General features: G+C 41.5%; 1 protein-coding gene across 1 annotated transcript; it reads left to right on the top strand.

The window, feature by feature from the left end:
• cdkl5 (cyclin dependent kinase like 5) lies at nt 1-23440 on the top strand. The gene is made up of 20 exons (XM_061068772.1): nt 1-37; nt 2009-2043; nt 9283-9328; nt 9474-9610; nt 10055-10175; nt 10595-10654; nt 11448-11538; nt 13345-13447; nt 14316-14402; nt 14986-15066; nt 15210-15385; nt 15644-16497; nt 16838-17178; nt 17986-18087; nt 18341-18446; nt 19176-19311; nt 19875-19980; nt 20607-20768; nt 22103-22351; nt 23033-23440. Exons 1-20 carry the CDS (start codon nt 1-3, stop codon nt 23438-23440), a joined length of 3438 nt encoding a protein of 1145 aa, XP_060924755.1.
• The last annotated feature ends 1646 nt before the right edge of the window (nt 23441-25086 follow it).

The following is a 25086-nucleotide window of genomic DNA, read 5'->3' as shown; positions in this document are numbered from 1 at the left end:
ATGAATAAGTTTGAAGTCCTTGGCATTGTGGGAGAAGGTGGGTGGTTTCTACACAGCAGATCCTATTGCATGTTTGTTAACCTACAAATCTGACCCTGGTGATCAGGGCCAACGAGGAGCCTAATGTCATCGACTGTATTTCTTCATGTGAGGTTGTTTTGGCAGCACATGGCTCAGTTTACATTAAACAGATAATATGCACACTTCACATTTTAAAATCAATATAGAAGGATTGTTAATTTGAGGCTGATAAACTGGAGAAGATTGAGAAACAGACCTTTATCTGAAATAGGGTTTTATCCAGCTGTTTTCTCATGTGCAGTGATGTCTCGACATTTTCCTGAGATTTTCCGAGTCATTTGCTGCAGACATTTTCAGGAACTTTTCCTGCCAGCTCTCTAGTGAATAACTAAATGTCTGAGTGACCCCATGTGTACGGCTGCAGAGCGGTTTCACTTAAGCGCACTTTGGGAAAACACAGCAGTAAAAGCGGCGACTGATTTGTCCTTCATAAACGATTGCTCACATGTCACAGAAAGTCTAGTTTCATTATCAACATCAGTTGTGGCTCACTGCTGTTGTGGTTGTGTTTCCGTTATGTGGCTTTTGTAGTTTAGTTTTCACAGTTTGTATTTGTGTTGTGAGTTCTGCATTTGTGTTTTCTCTGTTCTGTCTACGCGTTAAAAATAACCAATGCAGGAACAAAAATTATAGCAGAGTCATGAGATTCTTCTCTCACCACCTTCGATGAGCTGTTAACAAAAACTGAGAAGTGCAATTTATATTTCTATGTCATGTCCTGCTTCCTGCGTGTTCTACTCTAAACAACTTTAGCCAGATCTTTATTCCTGTATCTCTCTACTTTATTAGACAAGCCTCCCTCTTTCCTGATTAAATTCATCACATATGTCTCTCCAGTGTCTTTAACAGGAACAATATTTCTTCTCCTAAATTATTTCCAATTGCCTCCATTTGACATTTTTCTCAATTGTGGTTACGTAACTGTAAAATCCTGCGTTGGTGTTTCACATTTTTAAAAACTTCCAGTAGCTTAAAGGCCGTTATCCATCCCCATCCCGACAGGCTTTTAATCTGCTGGACGTGTCGAAGTGTAATTTGACCGGGCTCGAAAAAGACAAAGCGGAATTAATTGCGAGATGTAAAATCACAAGTTAAAGAACTGAACACCAGAGAGAACTGCTCCTTTCACATTTTGGGTCGACAGACATTGTTTTCTTTTAATCCTATAACAAATATTTTTAATCTCACAACTAGGTAGGCAGGTTAGAAAATATTTATCAAAATTCAATTTACAGGGACACCAATATTCTGTAATTAAGCCTATAATCTGAATAAGTCACTGCCATATAAATAGCTTTTTCTTATGATCTTAAACTGATCGAGTTCATACCTGGAATAAGCGAAAATCGAATTAAGAAAAACATCTCGAATTTTCCATATGTCTGTTTCTGTTATATCTCAGTGCATCTGTGTTAGTGTGTTTTGCATAAGGGTGAAAGGTTGGTCGACTCCTCCTCTGTGGGATCAGAGGTCAGAAGATCAAATAAATGAGGATAACAAATTAAACCCTCGCTGCACATGAGTTTCAGATATTTCACAAATGTGTGTCACACACTAAACTACGTGTCCATTAATTCTGTCAGTCAGCTGTTTCATTTGAAGCTGATTCCAGTGAGTTGCACTGACATACTTCTCCGTGTCACTCTGATGTGAGAAGACAGAGGAACCCAGTGCTTATTGTACTGTTGATAATTCTCACTAACTGTGATCAAATATACATTAGTGCTTGTCAGCACACTTTAATCAACATGTTACAAACAAAGAGGACTGCAGTGTAATGATTCAAAGTTGTTTTAGTTATTAACCAATTTTTTCTCCAACCCTAATGAATTAAAGATTGCGTACAAACATTAGACAATATACATTTTTTTATTATCTTAGAGTATTTATTGATGTTCTGTCTTTGTCTCTATTTGTCCTTGTGCAGGAGCGTATGGAGTGGTGCTTAAGTGCAGACATAAGGTAAGACAGCATTTCTCCTATCTTTAAGTCTTAACGTCACTTGTATGAAAATATTGTTGCCTGCAACATTGTAATATGAAGTCTCCGTGTCCTTGTGCATTTTCATGGAGAGATTATGAGGAAAAAAAGAAACTAAATTTTGGCTTTTGTGAAGTGAAAAGCTTTCAAAATCCTAAACGAACACGGACCTACATCAGTTCAATGAGAACTACCTAAAATGACAGAAATCATTAATTTGACATGCGCTATGACTTTTTAGTTTGGTCCATGTCCCATCCACAAACATTGAGGCAACCAAGACGCTTTCGCTTCACTTTTGGGGAGCTGTCATGTAGTCCAGATTTATAAACAAAATTGCCTTGTCTAAACACGTGATAGAAACTATTCAATTCATTTTGGAATAGCAACATCCAATGGGGAAACTCGTAAGAATCGACCAATATCGTAACTTCTTTCAGTCACTTGATCCTTTGATCTTCTTTTCAACCGCTCGTCTAATTGACTTTAAACAGGATGTGGTTGGTGGTGAGGATCCTGGTCCAGTGTTTAAATCCATCAACAGTGTTAACGAAACATCAGAGTGGTGTCCAGGTTTGATGCAACGGGAACAGGGTTAAGTGCAGATTACAGCAAATATTATTAGCAGCTGTATTCAGGCCTCTGTTTTTAAAGTGACATTAATGAAGAGTTTAATCTCAATGAGAGCGGCAGGTTCTGTGAAGGTGACCCGTCAACAATCAGCCTTTTCTCTCGTAGTCTATCAAAGGATTGTGTTTGACACAGTTTACATATGATATTAATGAATCCACACTCTGTTTAATAAAATATATAAATTAAGACAGACTTACCAACTGCTTGATGACACAAAAAATATAAAGGAGCTTTAGCTTTTGCTAAATTAGAAAGAAAACACTCACAATAGTATATAGTAACATCACACATTAAACGCAAGTGGAATGATGCTCAGTAGATGTAATGATGTGAGTCAGGCTATGTCCTGTAACATGTAAACAGAAATATGAATTTAATATTCTATGGTTAACTCATGGAAACATTTAAATCAAAGTATTGTGTCCAGAGGTGAAAAGGAATCTGTCGAGGAACTGTTTGTACCTGGATGTGTTTTTGATTGTAAGTAAAAGTCTAATTTATACTCTGGTTTAGTTTGCTTTTGACCAGAAGCCTTCCATTACTAATGGTGAACCATGATATTAGAAATAGGGACAAATCAAATACAGGTAAGAAATCAGGCGCCATTTTGGCTCAAGATCCCAACTGAATGACACATTTAATGATGAGGAAATTTTTACCCCAGATACAGAAATTCTAAATAATCACACTGTAGGAGATATTAGGATTTTGGATAGTACAGTAGTTATCCAGGAACTGTGGTATTCAAGAAATCTGTCATGTAAATGCTTCACTGTTCTGTCTCAGTGTAAGACGGAGTGTCTTGTGCAGTCACTTAATCCAGAGCAGAGTCAAAGTCTTCTTTGTCTGAAGTGAAGGTAATTTTAGGTGCCTATTCCTGGGATGAAACTGTGAGAAGTCACTGCAGCTATAAAAGAAGAGCTATTTCTACATTTAGTCCTGCTGAAACAAAAAAGAAAGGGATCCATTTATCTGATGTCAGTATAACAACTAATATATTGTCATCGAGCTACTTCGTATCAGACCTTCTTAAACTGGGCATCAGCTTTATAAACATAAGACATGAAAAGGTGTATCATGATGCAATAATTGGTGTTTAAACATAGAAAATAGAAACATAGAAATAATCCTCATTGTAGGGAGGAAGTCTGGGAGATTGGTGGGCGTATTAAGTTCAGGAATCCAGAGAATATTGTAATTTTGGTTAAATTGTAATAAAAAATGTCACATCTTGCATTTTCCGTATTTAATCCACATTTTAACAATCATAACCGTTACCTTTTCCTCTGTGTGCAGCAGACAGGACACATGACAGAGTCTTATTCTACAGGTTCACTCGTTTATAGATCATACATATCCATAAAATGCAACGGTCACCTTTTAATCACTTGTGGAAATACTTCTACTAAACTGAATCAAACAGCTACATTAATAAATTCCGTTGTGTAGTAAAGGTTCATTCGTGTTAATAAAGCGACATGCTCTGCTTTGGTTTTTAGTCTAATTTTACATTCGTCCATCTGTCAGCACATCTATGAAAATGATATATTTGTGAAAAACACCTAACCCCGCACATGAGAGCGAGCTGCTGTAGGAGGAGAGAGAGAGCGTTCAGCTAGAGATGGAAACACATCTTTAAATGTTTAATGCTGCTGCGATATTCCAATGTGTCAGAAAACAGTTGATCTGTGTCATCGTTTCTGTTTTGTTTGCAGTTTTATGTGAAAACTAAATATTTAGAGATTTATATTCAGAGATCCAAAACAAATCAAGCTTATTACTGCCCATGTTGTTGGAGACACTAAGCAGGAAATAAACTACAGGAAGTCAAAATCAATGTTTTTGTCAGGGTCATTCTTTACCTCTAGTGCTCAGTATTCGTTCCACTTGTGCATGTTTCTTTCATTTCAGCCCCCAAACGTGTCCCTTGAACACCAAGTTCCTTCAAAGCTTCATGAAAATTTCAAAAGCGCCATGAATTATATACATTGAGTGAATATGCTCAACATGCAAACGCTGGCATTCTGGAGGCATGAGCAAAATGACACGCTCAGCAAGACGTGAAGGTTAGAGAGGAAGTTGCAGCCGCGACAGAGGCAGGTTGAAGCTCCACTGGAGAAGCAGCATCCGAATTTGTTAAAAAAAAATCTAAATGCAACAGTCAGTGAATGTGGAAATCAGTTGACACATTTCTGTGTTTGGGCTCTGACTCAGGTCTTTTGTTAAGTGCTGCATTTGTGAGAGCGATGCGGCAGAAATGGTATTTGGGACAGAGGGGCGTCAGAATCTTTTGATGTGTGCATGTTTGCAGAGTTAACCAGGGCTACCTGCACAGATGACTAATCTGTGGAAACACGGAGCTCGCTGGCTCGCAGGGTCAGTGGGAAGCAGGGATCGTCTGTGTCTGTGATGAGGCTTTTCGGAATTACTTGGCTTGATTATTGTTGTTTGAAATAAATAACTAATAGAGGTTATTTTGGAGAGATAAGTGGAGAGAGAGAGAGAGAGAGAGAGAGTGAGAGGGCGAGACAGATGATTGTAATTATTGATTAGGTCTATTCGGTCTCAAGAAGAGACGTCATCTTGCTCAACCACTGCCCTGAAAACAAAAACAAAGAACCTCAGTGAGGAAACCAACAAGTAGAACAACTCATTTCAAATATGAAAAAACTAAATGAAATATGATAAACCCTGTATATATTCAATATATTCCTATATGGACAAATGTGTTAATAAAAGTAATTTTCGAGTAAAAAAGCTACATGAATAATATATATATATACTATGCTAACGTAAATATATTCTGTATGTGTCCCTAAAAAGAAGCCAAAGCAGCTTGATGCCACCCCCTGGTGGCTGGTTGGACTATAGGTTATAAACCATGCCTACTCCATGTTAGTGGATGGGACAAAATCAAAAGTCAAAGCACATGTCAAATAAAAGATCCCATTTGTCATTTAAGGTAATTCATATTACATTGATGTGTGTCCCAGTGTTCATGTTTGTACTAAATTGGTTTGAATTGGTTATATGATGCTGTAAAAACGTGATGAAACATAATGATTGACACCTGAGACTGACCCACGATTGGTCGAGTCCATGTATTGTGGGACCTTGATACTATGGATCCATCCTCCTATCACTAATTCGGCTTCATTTCGGAACAATAGGGGGAAGTAGAGATGTCGTCTTGAACCAGATGTTTTCATAGCTGCAACACATTTGATTCTCAAATCTCAGTTTCATAAAAAAATTCATATCACCAGTCTAGCTGTCGCTTTGTTAAATAGACGGTAAGTGTTTCAAAGCAGGAAGTTACTAAAAAGTGACAAGTGACATGTTTCACACTTTGATAACATTGTAGGGAATTCTTTTACAGACTTAGGCCACGGCAATAAAAGCTTTGTAGCTTTCCTGCAAGAGAGCAGTTATTTTTACTTTTCTCAGATGGAAGCAGGGCAAAGGAGAGCAGGGTGGCAGAAGGAGAGAGAGACAAGCAGTGTGTGTGTTTGTGTGTGTGTGTGTGTGTGTGTGTGGGGAGGGGGGGGGGGGAGTGGACGAGATTGAGAGGGAAGTATTGAATATGAATCTATGTTGGTAAATGGGTCACCCTAATAGGAGTCTAGCAGACCTGAGGAAATCAGAGGGCGGTGGAGCGCCGGGCTTTACCCCAGCCGGACAATTGATTTCTTCTATGAAGAAACTAAATGCTTTTTAAACGTGTCCCAGTATAAATTATGTACATCCTCCAGTACAGTATATTAAGTGTTTGATGGTTGATTTAATGGGTCGAGCGAATGTGTGCCAGCGTTTGTGCAATGTCCTGCCACTTTATACAAGTGTTGTATTGTGGGTGTGTGTATGGAGGCTTATGTGTTATCTTGAATTTGTGTTTCGGGAGTGACAATAGCACAACCTACACGCTAGCCAGTGTTTCCTGGTGACTATACAGTATTTCTATGCCGCATTGTAGTGCTGACATGTTAATTAATTACCTCTAGTCTGTGTTGGCTATACATTGGCAAGAAGTGAAGAAGTGAACCCCACAGGGAAGTGAACTGAGTCGCAAGTGTTAACAAAACACAATGTGCTTAAACTAATGACAAAATTTGTATATTGTGCGTCTCTGTTGAAAATATCCTGCAAATGTTAACACTGCTGGTGGAAAAATAAGTGAACCCTTGTACTGAGTAACGGGTAAAAACCTAATTCAGCAACAGTAACTTGATCCAAATACTTTCTGGAACAATCTGTGTAATTACCTCTGGCAGCAAGAAGGTTATGTCTATATGTGTGTTTATTCTGTTGGTTGGTAAATTTGTTGGTTAGTTTGAAGGTTTGTTGGTTGGTTGTTTTCTTGGTTGGTTGGTCGGTTGGTTGGTTTGTTTGTTAGTTGGTTGGAAGATTAGCTGGTTGGTTTGTTGGTTGGTTTGTTGGTTTGTTTGTTGGTTGGTTGGTTGGTTGGTTGGTTGGTTGGTTGGTTGGTTGGTTGATAAAAATAATTTAAATGTAGTTTCAGAAAGGGACTGTTGGGCCTTGGCCATTCTAGTCATATGCTCTAAAAGCATCACTTTCTTCAAACTGACTAACAAACCCCTGCATCATCATCGGCTATTTGCATTTATTATTGCATTCATGGCTGATTTCTGTGGAAACAAGGGAAACATTAAAGCTTTATTCTTTTGTGCAAAGTGACAATCAGGACCTGCTCATGACATCAGCAGAAAATTAACGAGCCTGATGCTATTCTTAGCCGTGCTGACTTAACAGTGGCTCAAAAGGTAAATGAGTGGAGGTCAGAGGCACCTCACACGGGCACAAGCATCATCAGCACGTTGCAAAGCCGCAGAGCTGGAATTGTCCCATGTGTTAGCATGCGTGTTACTGGTCAACACTAAATGTTCCAGTTCGTTATTCAGACAAAGGCCTGGAAACTAAAACTGTACGGTCACGATGCTGCTGGAGCTGTGAATCCATGTTGTTTAGTTTCATGGACTCTGTTGTGAAACACATGGTTGTATTAAAAAACAGTGCGTTCACGCAAACAATCGGCTCGTGTGAGTGAGAGCGCCGCTTGTGACGAGCAGCTCCTCGTCGTGTGGCCGCCGCTTCACACTGAGGCCGACTGTGTTCTCTGACCCTCCGCAGACAACAGGACAATAGATGGAATGAGACAGAGATTGGCCTGTATGTTGTGATTTCTTCTGGACCATTGTCTTGGGTCCAGCATTGAGGGAAAATAATGTCTTGATAGCAAATGTATGCACATGTTCCAGGATTTAAAAAAGAATGTGTAGCTTGCAGGAAACTATAACATCACTCTTTTAGAGGTATGTTTTGACGTAGGGCCATATATCTGATTTTGCCAATAATGTCGTAATATTATGAGAATGAAGTTGTTAGTGAAAATAAAGTCGTAGGATTATGAGAGGAAAGTCATAATTGAAGATAAAGTCACAATATTATGATAATAAGGTAGTATTTTTACAAGAATAAATTAGAAAGATGAAATAGCTTTAATTTAGTCTAAAGACATAAAATGATTGTGGCAAGCGGTGCAAGAAAAGAACAGCAGGAATATTAATATAGATATTTTTAAAAAATGTGTCGTTGTTGTACGATTTGCAGGATGTTGGGTTTATAGTGTGGAGGCTCAGTCTTTATGAAGTGAGCCGTGCACACCTCTGAACAACTCTCATCTGAATATGAGATTATTTTCTCTAACAATATGATGCATTTTACATCCAAACCCCTGAGTCTCCTCCCTCATTTATCAAGGACTTTAGCTCCACACTTTTACTCCGCTCATTAAAAAGCTGTGAACACAGAGTAATCTTACCCTAACCCAGATATTCTTTATCATCTTCAACAACAAAAAAACATCCACAACATCAAAGTCCAGGACCTTGAGCTGGCTGCTGCATGTGAAATAGATTCTGTATCTGAGACATGGGATGAACATTCCCATCATCACTGGATCCCTGCAGTTGCTTTTATTTTGACAATATTCCCCTTTTACTGTTGTTTCTCACATACAAAAATGACCATCCCGATCTGGATCTAAACATTGTGAAAGACAAGATATCAATTTTCTCAGAACTTAAGCTCCTCTTGAATCTTGTGCAGTCAGAGTAAAACATTGATGTCAGAAACAGAGCCGAGCCTTCTGTTGTTTTGCAGTCAAAGTGCACACTTATGTTAAATCTGTGGCATGCACATGGACTTTGAAACAAATGTATATGGTAAATCTCTGAATCAGCTTCTGCAAGGTCGTTCAAGTAATCTGATCCTTATTAACTGTGCCAAGGATGTGCTGTTTCTGTGTGTGCAAGCGCCCTGTGGTGAAATAATTCAAATGAGAGCACTGCCTTGGCTCTTTTGATGTTGACAGTGGGCAGGAAATCAATTTAAATATCCTCACCATTTCTCATTTCCACCTTTCGTTCCTCCAATTCTCCTTATTTCTTACTTCTACTCTGATCTTTATGTTCCTTCCGTCTGCCTTGGAAAGTCGCTGATACCTCTGTTCGACACTGTAAGTTTTTTTCTCTTGTCTTACACCCAAATCACGTCCTCACATCTCTGCAGGAAACCAATGAGCTGGTGGCCATCAAGAAGTTCAAAGACAGCGAAGGTGAGTGAAGGGACACATGGAGGGAGAGGAGGAGGAGGAGGAGGAGGAGGAGGAGGAGGAGGAGGAGGAGGAGGAGGAGGAAGAGGAGGAGGAGGAGGAGGAGGCGATCGACCGCATCACCGCTGTCTCTTTCATTTCCGTACAGAAAATGAGGAGGTCAAGGAGACGACTCTTCGGGAGCTGAAGATGCTCCGGACTCTGAAGCAGGACAACATCGTGGAGCTGAAGGAGGCGTTTCGCAGGAGGGGGAAACTCTACCTGGTCTTTGAATATGTGGAGAGGGTCAGCAGAGCGATCATGTTGATTTCACTGTGCACACATTCATTCTCACATTGCTATTCTGCTGCATGGACTCGGTTTCAGGACAGTGAGGCTGCTCAGTTAAACATAAAAAAGCATCACCATGGCAACATATGAACTATGCTGTTGGTGAATAATGGTATTCCCCACTGTGTTGCCAGGGTATCCAGCCAAGTGTTTATTTCATGACAGGCTTTATTTTCATGCTGTACTCCAATCATTTGAGCAAAGGTGTCCCCACTTGCTGCCCTGTCAGGGTTAAAGCACCAAGACCAGGGAAAGGAATCCCCCACTCTGAGGATGATTTAGGAAATACTTGAAAATGATTCATATTTTAAAGCACACTTTCCATATGTCAAGTAGCTGAGGCTGCACCACACATCCTGTATCGCTCTTCAGAGGTGTAATTGCTGTTTGCTTTTGCAGAACATGCTGGAGCTCTTGGAGGAACTTCCCAACGGTGCAGCGCCAGACAAAGTCCGCAGCTACATCTACCAGCTCATCAAAGCCATCAACTGGTGTCACAAGAATGAGATCGTACACAGAGGTGAGAAGTTGATCTGTCCTGCTGTCTTCATGTCCCTTTACTGCAAAATATATCCAATGGTTTAAAGCTGCAGCTTTGAAGCCTCCCATTTGCCATGTTGGCCAGAGCCATCTTGGTTTTTTTGAAACCAGAAGTGACCATATTTGGAGGGGAGCTCGAGGACGGTGCAGATCCACCTGCGACCTGCATCCATTGGACGATACTAGCTGTCAGTCACACAATATCCAAGCCTCAATGCATACCGTGCTTTATCGTCTATTTGACTTTAAATGGGACCATGATTTACGAAATGAACATCCTGCTGAATTGAAGAAAACTTGAAACAAGTATGAAAAACATAGCCCAACAGCAGAGGAGGTTGTCCTCAGTGAAAGTTACACAGTGTTGCTTTAACAAGCTTTTGTATGTTTCTATTTCAGATATCAAACCTGAGAACCTCCTCATCAGCTCTGAGGACGTCCTCAAACTCTGTGACTTTGGTGAGTCTTTGGTTTATGATCTTATCGGATTCACATTTTCACATTGAGTTGTAAAAATGAAGCAATCTGCTTGGACTCAGCCGATCTTTTACTAGTGATCTATTTGATGTTCTGCTGCATGTGTGGAATCGTTTTGATGCTGTGAAAATTATTTTTGAATCTGTGATTTAATTTTTGCCTGTTCGGATTCTTTTGCTCAGTTCACAGTACAAAAAAAATCACACCATTAATTTGTTAGCTTGTAAGCTGCGTGTTAGAAAGATCGATTCTGTCAGTGGGAAGGAGCCGAACAGAAGTATAACATGTACTCTGGTGGTTGTTATAACAACTAATCCACCACAGGAAACCTACTTCAAAGTAAAGCTATAGAAGTATAAATATGAATGAACTGTATTGATACAGAATAGTTTTGTGTTTTTACAGTTTCTCAGGTGTGAAGTGCATATTTAGATGTTCTTCTTCTTCAAAATCAAACTGTCAGTTATCTTTGCATATTTGGCTAATGTGATCCCACTGAGTCAGCTGGGGTGAGATCTGTATTATTCACTGTTGGAGCTGTCTTCTGTTTATCGTGATTGTTGTGATGAAAAGGAACTCACTGTCCAGCAGTGATCTAAAGTCTCCACCCGCCTGCAGTGACATAACTGGTTCGAGTCCGGTCACATGCTGTTACTTAATTTGACTGTTGATTGAACTTTATTCTCTCCAATTTGCCATTAATACCTTTACATGAAGGACGGTAGAATGTCTAAATATTATTGCAGTCATAATGATTTTTATTGCTCTGGCTCAGGTTTTGCTCGTAACCTGTCGGAGGGAACTGACGCCAACTACACAGAGTATGTGGCCACAAGGTGGTATCGCTCACCTGAGCTGCTGCTGGGGTGAGTCTGTGTGTGAGTCTGTGTGAGAAACCAGAGAAACAAGTCGAAATAAAATTTGTCCTCATTCTGTCGCATTTTGCATATCAATCTTAGTATTTATTTAATCTCTTGAACACCATCATTTTTATACGCGAAGGTTTCTGAGGCATCACGGTGGTACAGTGGTTAAAACCATCACCTCACTCACAAGATATCCAATTAAAGCGGATAAATATAAGTGTAAGGCAGCATATCTTCTCATTGGAGAAGAGAACAAACTAAATCCATAAACAGAGGAGTGATATTGTTCAAAAAAAATATTTAAACAGTTTTAACTATTATCAAAATACCTGTTAACCTATTTTTTGTCTTTGTCTAATTGGTTTAAATGTATTTACAGGATGACATATTTTCTTAATGTACAGTTTCTTAATGTAAGACATTTTATGCCTAAGTAGCACAATACACATTACTTTCATATGACAGAAGAGGTTGTGACAGAGAGACAGGTGAGGTTTGAGGGACACTAAACAACAATGAAGTCAAGTCAAATTCAATAATATCATTAAACATAGTAATAATAACAGGTTAAGAAGTTAAGTAATGGAGTACTAGAGTTGTGAAACACAAGGGTTAAATGTACTGTTCGTTATTGTTAATGTTTATTTAAAGGGACTCTTACCTTTGTTGCATTTGAGAATTACAGCACATTCGAATCATCCCGCCTTCCTCCAATGCCCCACCCCCTCGTTCCCATCCGCGGTGTTTTTTCTTTTGTTTTTCCCCCTGGGAGCGGCTGTTTCAGTACGCCGTGGACCACTTTGGTCTGCCATCGTCAGTCGCTACGGTCGATACGGTCGCTACTCGCTACTGTCTGCCGTGGAATCAAAACAAACCCTATAGTTGAGGACGCGCCTTGATGACGCGGGCCCGAATGCGCCAGAAGAAGCAGACGGGCTTCCTGTCTGTTTCCATGCAGCAAACAGACAGGTCTGTCGGCCAATAAGGTCCTTCGGTCCGAAGAATTTTATTGGTTGAAGTTTTCACTAAATATTACGAGAGTGAAATAATTGTTTGCTTTAACTCCTGGTGGGTCTGTCTTGCATTTTAGAGTGTCATTACCTTATTAATACCAATTTAACCTTATCCACAAAAAGTGTAAAAATGCAACAAAGGTAAGAGTCCCTTTAATGAGATGTAAAGAGCTGTATTCATTTTGTACATGTGTTATTAGTCCCAGAGAGGATTTTCTCTCATTTGTGTGTTTTCGTCCTCAGCACTGTTAAACGTGTGTCGATGATTCACCTGCTTCAGAATCAGACATGAACCTTTTCCGCTCTTCACTGAATCCTGAGATCTAATATCTCAGTTGTTTTCAATGCTTCTGTTGCGGGTGCTGCTAAATGTCCATTCTCGCTCGGAGACGGCTGAACGTCATCTAGCCTCGCTGCTGTAGCCTGATTTAGTAAATGCCCTGGAACATTTATTGAGACAGCGTTTGAATGCCACCCACTCAAATACTCTCTCCCTCCAACACCACAGCTCCTCTGCTTCTCTGCTGCCAGATCTCTCGCCATTTCTCACCAGACTCCTCAGCTCCGTTCCCTCAGAAATGACCATCTTTCTCATGAGAAATACAGCATCCATTGCTTTATTCTATATTGCAGCACCACCACTAATAATGACCATCCTCTCACCATCATTCTCATTGTGGTTTCCATTTAATTTGGTGGTATCATTTTTCACCACAGCCATTATTGTGTAGCCTCCCTGCTGTTTTTCACCTGAGTGATATTCTGTCTCTTCGTCTCTCTCCATCCGTCCCAGGGCTCCCTATGGAAAAGCCGTGGACATGTGGTCTGTGGGGTGTATCCTCGGGGAGCTGAGCGATGGACAGCCCTTGTTCCCGGGGGAAAGTGAGATTGATCAGGTTGGTGAGAAAACAAGTCGCAGATTAAACAGCGTTAAATATGAGAAATCATTATCATTTTACGGTAGGTCTTCTCATATGTGAAGCTTTTTCTTTATATCGTCTTTTTTAAGCTTTAGCTTGCTCAGATAAATAAACTGTTTGATTCTCTGTATCTGACAAACCGGGCCAACCGGGGCTTGATATTTTTTAAGGAGTGAAATAGTTTTTTAAATGGGACGTCACAAGGACACAAGTATAAGACAACAGTACGGATTTAAGGATTGATTAATTAAGAGATTAGTAAAAATGTAAGTAATCCTTAGTTGTGCCGCCATGAGTTTATTGATTTATTTGTTGGGATGAAAGATGGGATAGCAACATGGAATAAATGGATTTGCTGGGACATGCTCTCCCCTCATTTCCATCATTATCCCTTTTCTCTGATGAAAGAGTGCTCTATATCTCCACAGTGCTGTGAATAAATAGATAATGACAGTAATTAACATCGATATGATGACAGTGTGTCAGACTTCTCCTCAAACAGTCCATTTCTGCAGCTCCTCTTTTCAGCCTGTGTCTGAAACCCTTGGTTTTAGCACCTGTCTCTTTAAGAAACCCCTCCCGATAAAGCACAGTCTGCTCTGATTGGCCAGCTGGTCCACTCTTTTGTGATTGGTCAACCGCTTCACCTGGTTTTGTTAGGGGGCGTGTCAGACTAGCCTAGAGGTGTGCATTATACACGGGGCGTCATTAAAATTACATTTTTCATCCTTTTTTAAAATTGCTTATAAACATTACAAATATCGTAGAAGTAGAGTTTTGTCCGTAAACGTGTAAAGTCATATCTACTGTCATGTTAAACTATGATGCTTCGTTTCACCTCCAGCTCTTCACCATTCAGAAGGTTCTGGGTTCACTCCCTGCCGAGCAAATGAAACTCTTCTACAACAACCCTCGGTTTCATGGAATCAGGGTAAGAGACGTTCTCTCATCCTTTTGTTATTGCTTTCTTGTTTTCTCTGCTTTGTCTCCGTCTTTCTACTCCTCCTCCTCCTCTGTTTTACCTCCTTTCCTTCTCTCTCCAGCTTTGTGTCCTTCTTTCCTTCTCTCCTTCTCTCTCGCTCTCTTTTGCTCTCTCTCTCTCTCTCTGTCGTGGCAGCGTTCCCAGCACCATGACTGAGTGGATTGCTGTGACTCATGAGGTGTTTGGTGTTCAGTTTAGCAGCACCAGAAAATGTCCCAGACAACCAAACTAGACTTTGCGTGTGTGTGTATGTGTCTGTATGAGTCTGTGTGTGAGTGTGTGTGTGTGTGTGTTCGATATTTTGTTTAGTGTGAGCCGGTGATAGATTTCTGTCAGATGTGTGTTGCGAATACTGGCACAAACATCTACCTACGTATACACGGTATATTGAAAATCCTAATAGTAATTTAAAAAGTGCATAACAAGTTCAGTTTGGATTTTAATTGTGTGTGTGTGTGTGTGTGTGTGTGTGTGTGTTTGTTTGTGTGTGTGTGTGTGTGTTTGTTTGTGTGTGTGTGTGTGTGTGTATCAGTTTCCCTCAGTTACTCATCCTCAGACTCTGGAGAGAAGGTACCAAGGCATCTTGAGTGTTCTGATGCTGGATCTGATGAAGGTAAAAATACAAAGAAGCACAGAACTCAAACTAATCTGTCCACTGTAAAACTTTAAACCTTTGTCAGTAAGTAATATATAAAATAAACATAAACACGTGCCAGTAAAACAGTTTCCTTCCCTGTTTGTGTCTTTTCTCTTCAGAACCTGCTGCTGCTAAACCCCACCGAGCGTTTTCTGACGGAGCAGAGTTTGAACCATCCGGCCTTCCAGCCTCTGAGGCAGGCGGAGAGAGAGAGGCCTTCTCCTGCATCGCCCAACCCGCCGCGCTCCTCCAAGAGGAAAACACACCATCATGGAGAGAACACAGTTCCTACCAGGTTTCACTGATTCCTTTATTTGTATTTCATGTCACAGTTTCTTCTTATCCCAGGGCTATTTGATGTGGAAAGATCCCGATACACAGAATGTAATGTGATTTTATAAGCCTGTTTTTTAATTCCTCCATGTCGGCAACAACCAGTGGTCAGAGGCATTATGTTTTCAGATTGTCCGTCCATAGGGCCGAGGACAGATGTCCAAACTCAAGACCCCCTCCCAAGTGTATTGACTAACTGTTCCCCCCACTGCTCCTCCAGGAGTCACACTAAGAGCTCAAGCCGTCGCTCCAACAGTAAAGAGTGCTCCAGCCTCCCTCGCCACGGGGACCTCCATCACCTCGGCAATGAGAGCTTCCTGAATGGCAACAAACCGGCCCCGTCCAGTTTGAGTCCCGTGCTCCACCCCAAGGGCCAGTACATGTCCCAGACCCTCAATCGCTCTGCCTCCTCCAACAAAGACCTGGCAAACAACAACCTGCCACACCTCCTCAGTCCCAAAGAGGTCAAAGGAAAGACTGAGTTTGATTTCAGCATGGGACCCTCCACGAAGCTGCCGGACCAGGGGCACGGGGGAAAGTACGGCCACAGCAAATCCAGCTCGTCTCGCTCTCAGCAGCAGCAGCAGCAGCAGCAGCAGCAGCAGCAGCAGCAGGTCGGCCGACACACCTTCCTGGAAGGAAAGACAAACACACTGCAGTCTGGAGCGGAGAAACAACATGGCCGACACACCCACAGTATGGCCGACTCTGCCCACGGATCCATGTCCTCCTCGTCTAAGAGTTCGGCCTCTTATCTCAGCCTGTCCAAGAGCCACAGCGCGCTGAGCGACGCCAAATCGGTCGGGAACCTCAGCGACGGCCGGCTCCACCCGGACGACCCAAACTCCAACACAACAGCGGGGGTGGGACCCAGCGCCCGCTTCTTCCCTGCCAGCTGCTTAGACCTCAATGCCCCTTCGGGTCCTCAGGGGCCCCCCGGCAGCCCCTCGACCCGACACAGCGATCGAACCGGACACAGCCCCGCCTCTCGTAGCAGCGGCAACGTCCGCATGGAGAGCAGCACACTGGACTCATCCTCCAGACACAAGTCCAGACACAAGCCTTTAACTCCAGGTAGGAGTAGGAGTTCAATTTGTTTTAAATCATTTTGGTTGTTTTCCAATTGTGAATAAAATATTAGCAGATACAGGTGATACTGATAAATTAAATCTATTCAGCACAAGACATAACGATTATATGATTTGGATTTAAACTATTTACAGTTTTTAAAAATAAACGTTAAGTTAACTGTCAATTTCCAGCTTGTCAAATATGAGGTTTGCTGTTTTTATCTTTCTAATATGATTTGTATGGTTTGTTGGACAAAGAAGCAATATGAAGATATTTGATACACAATATTGTAAAAAATAAAATAGAATTAGTGATTAATAAATATCTCTCCTCTCTTCTCCAGAGGATATCGGCGCTCCGGAGCTCTTAGACCCGGGAGGAGGGGGGATGCCCTCCACTCACACTCTGCCTTCCCCACACGAGTCTTATCACTACGGCCTGGGCTACACCTCCCCCTTCTCCTCCCAGCAGCGCCCCCAACGCCACTCCATGTACGTGAGGAGGGAGCGCCACCGGCCCCACGGCCAGGAGGGTGGGATGGCAGGCTTGCCCCCGCCGGGCCAGGTGATACCAACGAGAGCCAGCAGCCTGCAGCTCCTCTCCCCACAGCTGCAGCACCGCACCAACCTCACCGGACACTCAGTGAGCTCATCCAGAGAGGACTGCACCGACGACATGACCAGGGTTAGTGGGGGACACGTCCTGAGAGTGTGGAAGAGTCAAAGGAAACATTCATCCTAAAACACTGAAACTGTCACTGTACAAAAGAAAAGTTCCATTTGGGTCCGTTACAGCTTCAGTGTTGCATTGTTCTTATTCTCAGGCATAAAAAGTCAACTGCCAGAATAGTGTGGATCTTAACGAGAAAAAAAATGAATTTAGCTGACGCTTATATGACTTAGAATAAGTGAAGCAGCTCATTCTTAAAAAGTACATGGTCTCAGATACTCTGATGTCATGTCTGTGATTTTTTTAAAGAAGGATTGAGATGCTTTTAAACTAAATATTTGTTTAAATAAAACAATATATAATAGGAGCTGCAGTATTCTCTATCAGAAAGACACACATGTCATTGATGATGATCTTACAAAACATTTAAATCAACAGGTAAATTAAAAGCTACAATATGAAATTTGTTGTTTTAAAATTTGAATTGGAACGAACAATTTAATAAGTAAGGTTCCGATCAAAAGGGATGGAGTGAAGCACAAAAAGATGTGAATTCAAATATTTTCGTGTGATTGTAAATTATTCCGTAAAATTTGGGAAAACACTGAAGAAGGGGAGGAAGAGAAAAGAGGCCGGTTGATGAACAATGAGAACTCACAGAAGCAATAACATCTCTTATTCAAGATATCGAACAATGTGACAAAGGGTGCATTTTTTCTTTAATGTGTGTGTGCGTGTGTGTGTTTTACAAGGAGGTGTGTGTGTGTGTTTCACATTTTCATTGCCACTGCTTCATACCGCGTCTGTCCGTCTCCTCAACAGAGTGAGCCGTCCCCTAAAGACATGAGCCACCCTTGTGCCCCCATCAAAGACTCTGCGAGGGACAACGTTGCTGCTTTTCATACGCAGCGCTCTAAAAACGAGGTCCGCCCCCCCGACACTGACAGTAGCTCTTCTGACCGCTGGTTTCCATGTTGCGTTTTCTGTCTGTTTCTGATCAGGTTCAACAGCTTCACTGCACGTTGTCGCTGGTATAAATGTTACCTCACTGAACAGCTGGAATGTCTTGTGATGTGAGGCGTTAAAGAATGTGACAGCTTATGTTCAGTGATGATTAGATGAGATGATCCGTCACAAAGCTGTGGGTACCGAGGAATCTTGTCTGTGCGTTTCTTAGGTGGGTATGTACCACGACCCTCATGGGGAAGATGGAGGTTCTTCCAAGGAGAACCGGATGATCTTCACTGAGTCCATGCCGAGGAGAGTTGGCAGCTTCTACCGAGGTAAGAAACAGGCATCTGCAAACATAACACCATGATTTAACTGTATTTTATTATTTTACTTAAGGTTGCCTGCAGGAGAAGTAAATGACAAATGATTTAAGTTTTTATTAACTTCCATATCTTTTTACTATTGCAATACAATGTGTTTTAAACTACATCTTTCAAATACCTAATGGTAGTTTCTGTACAAAGCTTTCAACAACAATGATATTCAAAATGTTTTCCATAACAAAGTATGAGACAGAAAGATCTGTCAAATAAAATATATACATATATGGGATTTTTGAAATAAATTAAATGAGATGGAACATGAAAATACGCAATATAAGAGAATAGAACAGGGCATAATTCAGTTTGCTAATCCAAACCACATCATCAATCAGTAATACAAATCATACAAGTTATGGATTAGTGTAACTTTGACCTTGTGATGGCGCTAGAGGGAAAGTCAGCAGATTATGAATTTATAACATCTCATTATCTGGGGGAAACAGATGGCTGCAGCAAATATTAACGACAGTCCATTAAACCGTTATTTCAGTAAAACAAACAGATGTCGTCCTGCTGGTGGCGCCAGAGAAACAGTCAATCAGAGGAAAACTGAAAATTCTTAAGGAATCACCCATAGACTTCACATAAAGATGGACCACATGACAATCTCCCTATAGTGAAGCCAAAGAATCTCGATCGCAACACTTTTTATTATTTTCTCTACTTGTTTTGTTTCAGTTCCTTCCCCAAGACCAGACAACTCCTCCTCTTTCCACGACGGCGTCGTCCAGGGTCGAGGGCCGGTCGTCCCCGTTGTATCCGGAGACCCTGTCGTCATGGGCAACCACTCCAAACGCCAGACGGCTTTTGACTGGTGGGTTTTCTTCTCACTGTAACTTCAGGCATTATAAGATCATGGTTGTAACAAGGAACTGGTTAAACTTTGTTCACACTTATTTTTGTAAAACTTCAATAGTTTTCAGCTGTAGAAACCACCAGATCAAACTATGTCTCATATGTTCCTCACGGTCAATTAACTAATGAAGATTCTATAAACAGTAATTCTAGTTTCCTTTGTTGACAGTTGAAAAAGAAGCATTGTTTGTTGTCTGTATTAATTCATAAACCTTAAGAGTGTGGATCTAATATAAAATTTGATATTTTGTAAAATATACATAATTGTCTCTCGCTGTGCTGGAAAGTGAATCATTTGAAAAGTTATTATCGGACTGAAAGCTGAAATCTTGAACGCCACTCGCTGCTTTTGTTATTTTAGGACCTGTGACTTTTCTCACTCTATTCGTCTTCTATTTGTGACATAATCTATTTCACTGTTAGCCCTGATGTAAGATACTCCTGAAACGAAGTCACCGTTTAATCCTGAGCCTGTAATTACAAACATGAGTCACTTGCCGATTTTCCACATTTGCCTCTCAGGAGCGCCGCGGAGGCGATGGTCATGAACCCTCCGGAGCCCGTCAAAGAGAAGGAGAAACAAGGCTTCTTCAGAGCCATTAAGAAGAAGAAGAAGAAGACACAAATAGTAAGATCGCTTAAGTCTTCACCTGTCGTTTAATTCAGCGCATATAAAAATATGTCCTTTGGATCCTTTTGTGTTTTTCTCCCTTGTCCATAGTATATTTATATTTCATTGTGAAGGCTTTTTTTAGACCAGTGCATCTGACAGTGATTTTCTGCAGCATCAGTATCTTAAGTCTTTATTGTTACTTATACTAAACACTGAAAGATTTTTATATGTATTTACTGATATCAACCACCAAGCATGTCAAAGGGTGATAATAACACTGGACTCACCAGGTTGATTTCTATGGCTACAATGAAGTGCAGCAGACCAAGAAGCAGTCAATATAACTTTAAACATATTCTTTTTTAAATTGTAAGTACTGAATAGTTTTTGTGTAATCATGATCACAGACAGACAAACAGAAATAAGACACATGGTTTAATATAACAGGATTATTCTTCAATGCTGGTTTAAATTTCTCCCTGTTTATCTTAACAGATATTTGTCGTTACTGATTTAGTTTTCTTTTTTTCTGTAGTAAATGATGTTTCTTTAACTGGATAGTGTCAGGTGCTGCAGTTGTTGTTGTGTTGCTGTCGGAGGTTTGTGTTGAGAGCTGTGGCTGTGCGTCTTCTGCTCTACAGACGGACATAGAGGACGGGAGGAACCCCAGCATCAGGAAAAGTCTCTTCCCCCTCTTTAGCTCTAAGAATAGCTTAAAGCACAACTCAGCTGTCAAAGTCCTCCCTGTAGTCGCCTCGCCCATGGTACAACACCAGCCTACTGCGCCCTACCCTGCCTCACCAGTAATCTAACCTCAACACTACAGCTGCATGTCCACTCACACCGCACTCACCGCAACGAGGCGCTTTGAAATCCTCTCCAGATCTTCGCGAATGATCGACGGAGAAGGATTTCAAATGTGCTTTGAGTAGAATGCTGCACGCGGTCTGTGCGTCCATTTTGTCTTGTATGTGTCCATTCACAAGAGACATTTATCTCATGCTGCAGTGTGAGAGGTGAGGAGAGTGTGAGTTTGTGAGGCCGACACATCTGCACGTCCGGACTCATCCCTTGCAGTTATATCATTGTATAATTTCTATAAACTCACAAACCAGCACGTGTTCAACCTCAAACTACAGACATTTTCATTCAAGGCTGTATGATTAAGAGAGTAGCTCATATTTTTGTTTTGTTTACCTCGAGGGTCAAAACATCTCTCGTGTTCGTCCATTAAATATGAAGCTGCCACCCGGTTAGCCTAGCTTAGCAAAAATACTGAAAACTGATAATACTCAGTCTACCAAGTAGCACCTCTCAAGTGCCTCCTCTGATTTAATTCATAACTAAGTTTTCCTTTAAAGCAAGACTGTGAAACTTTTCCACCTTAAAACAACAGCTTAAAAATTACTCTGATATCTCGCTTTTATTTAGTTTGAAATGACTTATAGTCGCAGCTGAAATAGTCGGAATCAGTTCCTGTAGGTTCAAGAGTAATGCCGAGCTGTAGATCAGTTTAAAAACTACTGTTATGAGGAGTTGTCAACAGAGTTTGGTGGATTAGATACAGCTGCAGCTCTTCTGGTTCAGGAAGCTGGGGATCAAGGGTAATCATTTGTTTTCAGTTCAGTGAGAGGAACGACACAGTCACAGCACATTGTGAGGAATAATTAACCACGTGTTGCTGCAGAGGGCGCTGTTGCTCAGTTACAAAGTGATACTTAAATCAGTTATCAAGAAAAAGGGAAGACACATATTTGCTAGTTTTAGAGTTGCAAATTAAATGTTTTCCTTTTTTCCTTTAGTATTCATTTAATCCCTCTTTTTTAGCTGTTGATGAGAAAGATGAAGATGTCCCCTTTACTAAACAACTGATCAGAAAACAAGAAACATATTAATTGATCATAAGAATATTTTTTAATTTGTCGTTTGTCATTCCCCACTTTGACACAAGAGAATAAATCATCATCACTAATCACCATCACCCCGTCCTTGTGCTTTGTCTGGTCCTGCCAGAGGGATGCATGAGGAACCTCACCAGGATCTGAGACCTGATTTGAGTGAGACGTGTTGTGTGATGAAAACTCAAAGTTGAAACACAAACTGATCATGTTCCTGTCTTTTGTTTCTGCAATGTTAGGTCATCGGTATCGGACAGGAACACCTGTCGCTGCAGAGGGGCTCCAAGTCCTCCTCTCATCACGGCAGCCGGCGGAAAAACCGCGAGAGATCCCGAGACAGGGACCGAGAGCGAGATCAGAGCCGGGACCGGGACCGAGAGAGAGAACGCGAGAGGGAAAGAGAGAGGGAGAGGGAGAGAGAGAGAGGGAGGGAGAGAGAGAGAGTCAGTGATTGGCCACAAGAGAAACCCGTGGACTCACACTCACAGGTAAGTAGAAGATCATGAGTCTTGCACCAAAATGACATCGAGTATAATGATATCACTTGCAGAATGTGGAAATTGAGGCTGGCAGGGTGGAGCAGTGGTGAGCACTGTCGCCACTGAGGTTCTTGGTTTGAATACTAGTTCGTTTTTCTGCGTAGGTTTTCTCCGGCTTCCTCCCACAGTCCAAAGACATGCAACTCGTTGTGAGGTTAAATGGAGATTCTAAAACGATCGTAGATGTGAATGTGAGAGTGAATTTACTTTGTCTTGGTATGTCGGCCCAGTGACGATGGCGACCTGTACCCCGCCTCTCACCCAATGTCAGATGGAATGGGCTCCAACCCCCCAGTACCCTTAAAGGATATGTTGTATAGATAATGGGAATATGCATAAATTAGATGGGGGAGGTCTCAAGCATATTACAAGGCCAACGTATAGAGGCATGCTCACATTCACTACCACGGTCGATTTAGAATCACCAATCAACTCCAATCTGCATGTCTTTGGTTGTAGTAGAAAGCAGTAGTGAATAAAGGATGAAAATGTAAACTCTGAAGAGAAAGAACCAAGATTCAGACTGGAGATCCTTCTTGCACCGCACCACCTTGCACCAACAACAATTTCAAAAATTCAAATTGTTGCATAAAACTGTAGGAATCACAACAATGATTTCTCTCCTCCCAGAGCCACAAACTCAAGTCCCTCCGCCGGCTCCTTCACCTCTCCCCCTCTTCCTCAAATCAAGGACAGCCTCCTCCTCCTCCTCCTCAAGACCTGCGCTTCCAAGCCCCCCTCTCCAACCCGCCTCAGCCCTCCTCCAAAGCGGGCTACCCCGAGGCTCGAGGGCACGTGGAGAGCAGGGGGCACTCCGGGGTGAGCAGCACCTCCCAGGCCAAGAGCCGCAAGCCCAGCTACCCGCTCCCCGGACAGATCGAGTCCAGCTGGCACGTGTCGGCTCTGCAGCGGGCGGAGGGCGCTCAGTTCACCCCGGAACAGTTGGGCATCAAACCGGGGCAGAATGGACCCACGTTTACCCGATCCTCCCGCAGCAGGATGCCAAACCTCAACGACCTGAAGGAGACTGCTCTTTAAAAAAAAAAAAGAAACCCGCCCAAACCACACCACCTCCAATATAGCTCCACACTGAAAGCATCTGTCAATACAGACATCTTGGTACTGTAGTAAAAGTTTACATGAAGCCTATTTCACTGGATCAAGTCCTCATTCAGAAACACATTGTCTGAAACCTACACGGACCAGACACAGACGGCGTCCAGGAGACAGGACAGGGCCGCTCCGTCACAGGAAGTCAGTCCTGCGTCGGTTGGACGTTATTGTCTCTCTACTGAACAAGGGATTCGAACGTAATAAGCTGATGTTTCCCGTCAAGGAGACCCTGCTCCTGTGGCCTCTCTGCTGCCATCTCCTGCTCACAGGACGCTACTACAACACATCTGACAGCCGCCGACGCACCGCGGCCAATGAACTCAAGCTCTGTTTTTCAAGCTCCGATATTTGATAAGAACAAAAAACAAAAGATTTATATCAACATTATTTATTGAATATTTATTTGTTTTGAATTCAAGGATATAAGCTATAAATGACACAGTATGTAGGCTATATGGGAATATTATAAGGTAATATAGAATTAAATGTGTAATTGCGAGAGCTTTAGTTTCGACACAGAGAAATGCATAGATATTTATGTGTTGATAATACAATATGTCACAAGGAATATTTAATAATGGTGAATGTCCTTTTCTGTTCAATTTGATATGTTATTAAGAGATTTTCATAATGTTATTTTTAACCTTTTTTTCATTTTTTTTCATCAAGATATGAAGAATTACTGATAAATGCTTTTTGCCCAGAGTGAAAAAAAACCCACAAAAAACATCTACTTCAGATCTGCTCATCGGCCTCATGACATCACTTTATGAGTTGAGAGACACATCGGGCTGTTTGTCAGAGGGTTCGGTAGCATAGGAGCCGGAGTGAGACTGTTAGACTCTGAACTTTACACACAGAAACTTTCACACTTTCACATGACGTCCCACTCTCAGTGTCCTCATCCTTTTAGCTCCGTGCTGCCATGTTGGTTTCGTCTTCAGCCTTAACAGTAAGTAAGTAATCACCACACGGTCCCGCTGAGAAGGTTGTCTCTGAACAGTGTTTTCAGATTGTAGGAGAGCATTCTGCAAAAAACCACCTCACCTACAACCTTTAAGATCTTCAGGGAAAAGTCTGGTTCTATTCCAACATTTTACTGAATCAGGCCTCAGACATGTGTCATCTGGGGTGGAGCTAATTACTCTGTGCCACAGACTGAGACCTCTGTTTTCCAAAATCATCACAAATTCATCAGTCACACGTTAGCTTCTGTAAATACCCAGAAAACTATCGAACCCTGAAAATTAGCCAACAAATACAGTATTTGAAGTTAAATGCAAAATAAAACATGAATTATAAATTTTTTATAACTGAAACATAGTGAAATGTGCCAAAATACGCCAACATACAACAATGCTCGACAATTATAAGTTTGAGACTCTAAATCCTTCCTACTTTAAAAACAGTAATTCTGTGAGGTAAATGTACCTGAAGTACTAAAATAAGTTTGTGGCTGTTGTTTCCTTGTATACGGAATTTCCCGAATTTCCCCTCCCCCTAAATCATGAGATGATTAATGGGGTGAAAAAAAGAAAATGGGACTTTGTTGACAGTAAGAAACATAAGAA

This window comes from Limanda limanda, chromosome 3 (genome assembly GCF_963576545.1).
Source record: "Limanda limanda chromosome 3, fLimLim1.1, whole genome shotgun sequence".
NCBI lineage: Eukaryota > Metazoa > Chordata > Actinopteri > Pleuronectiformes > Pleuronectidae > Limanda > Limanda limanda.
This window is presented reverse-complemented; position numbering and strand designations above follow the sequence as displayed.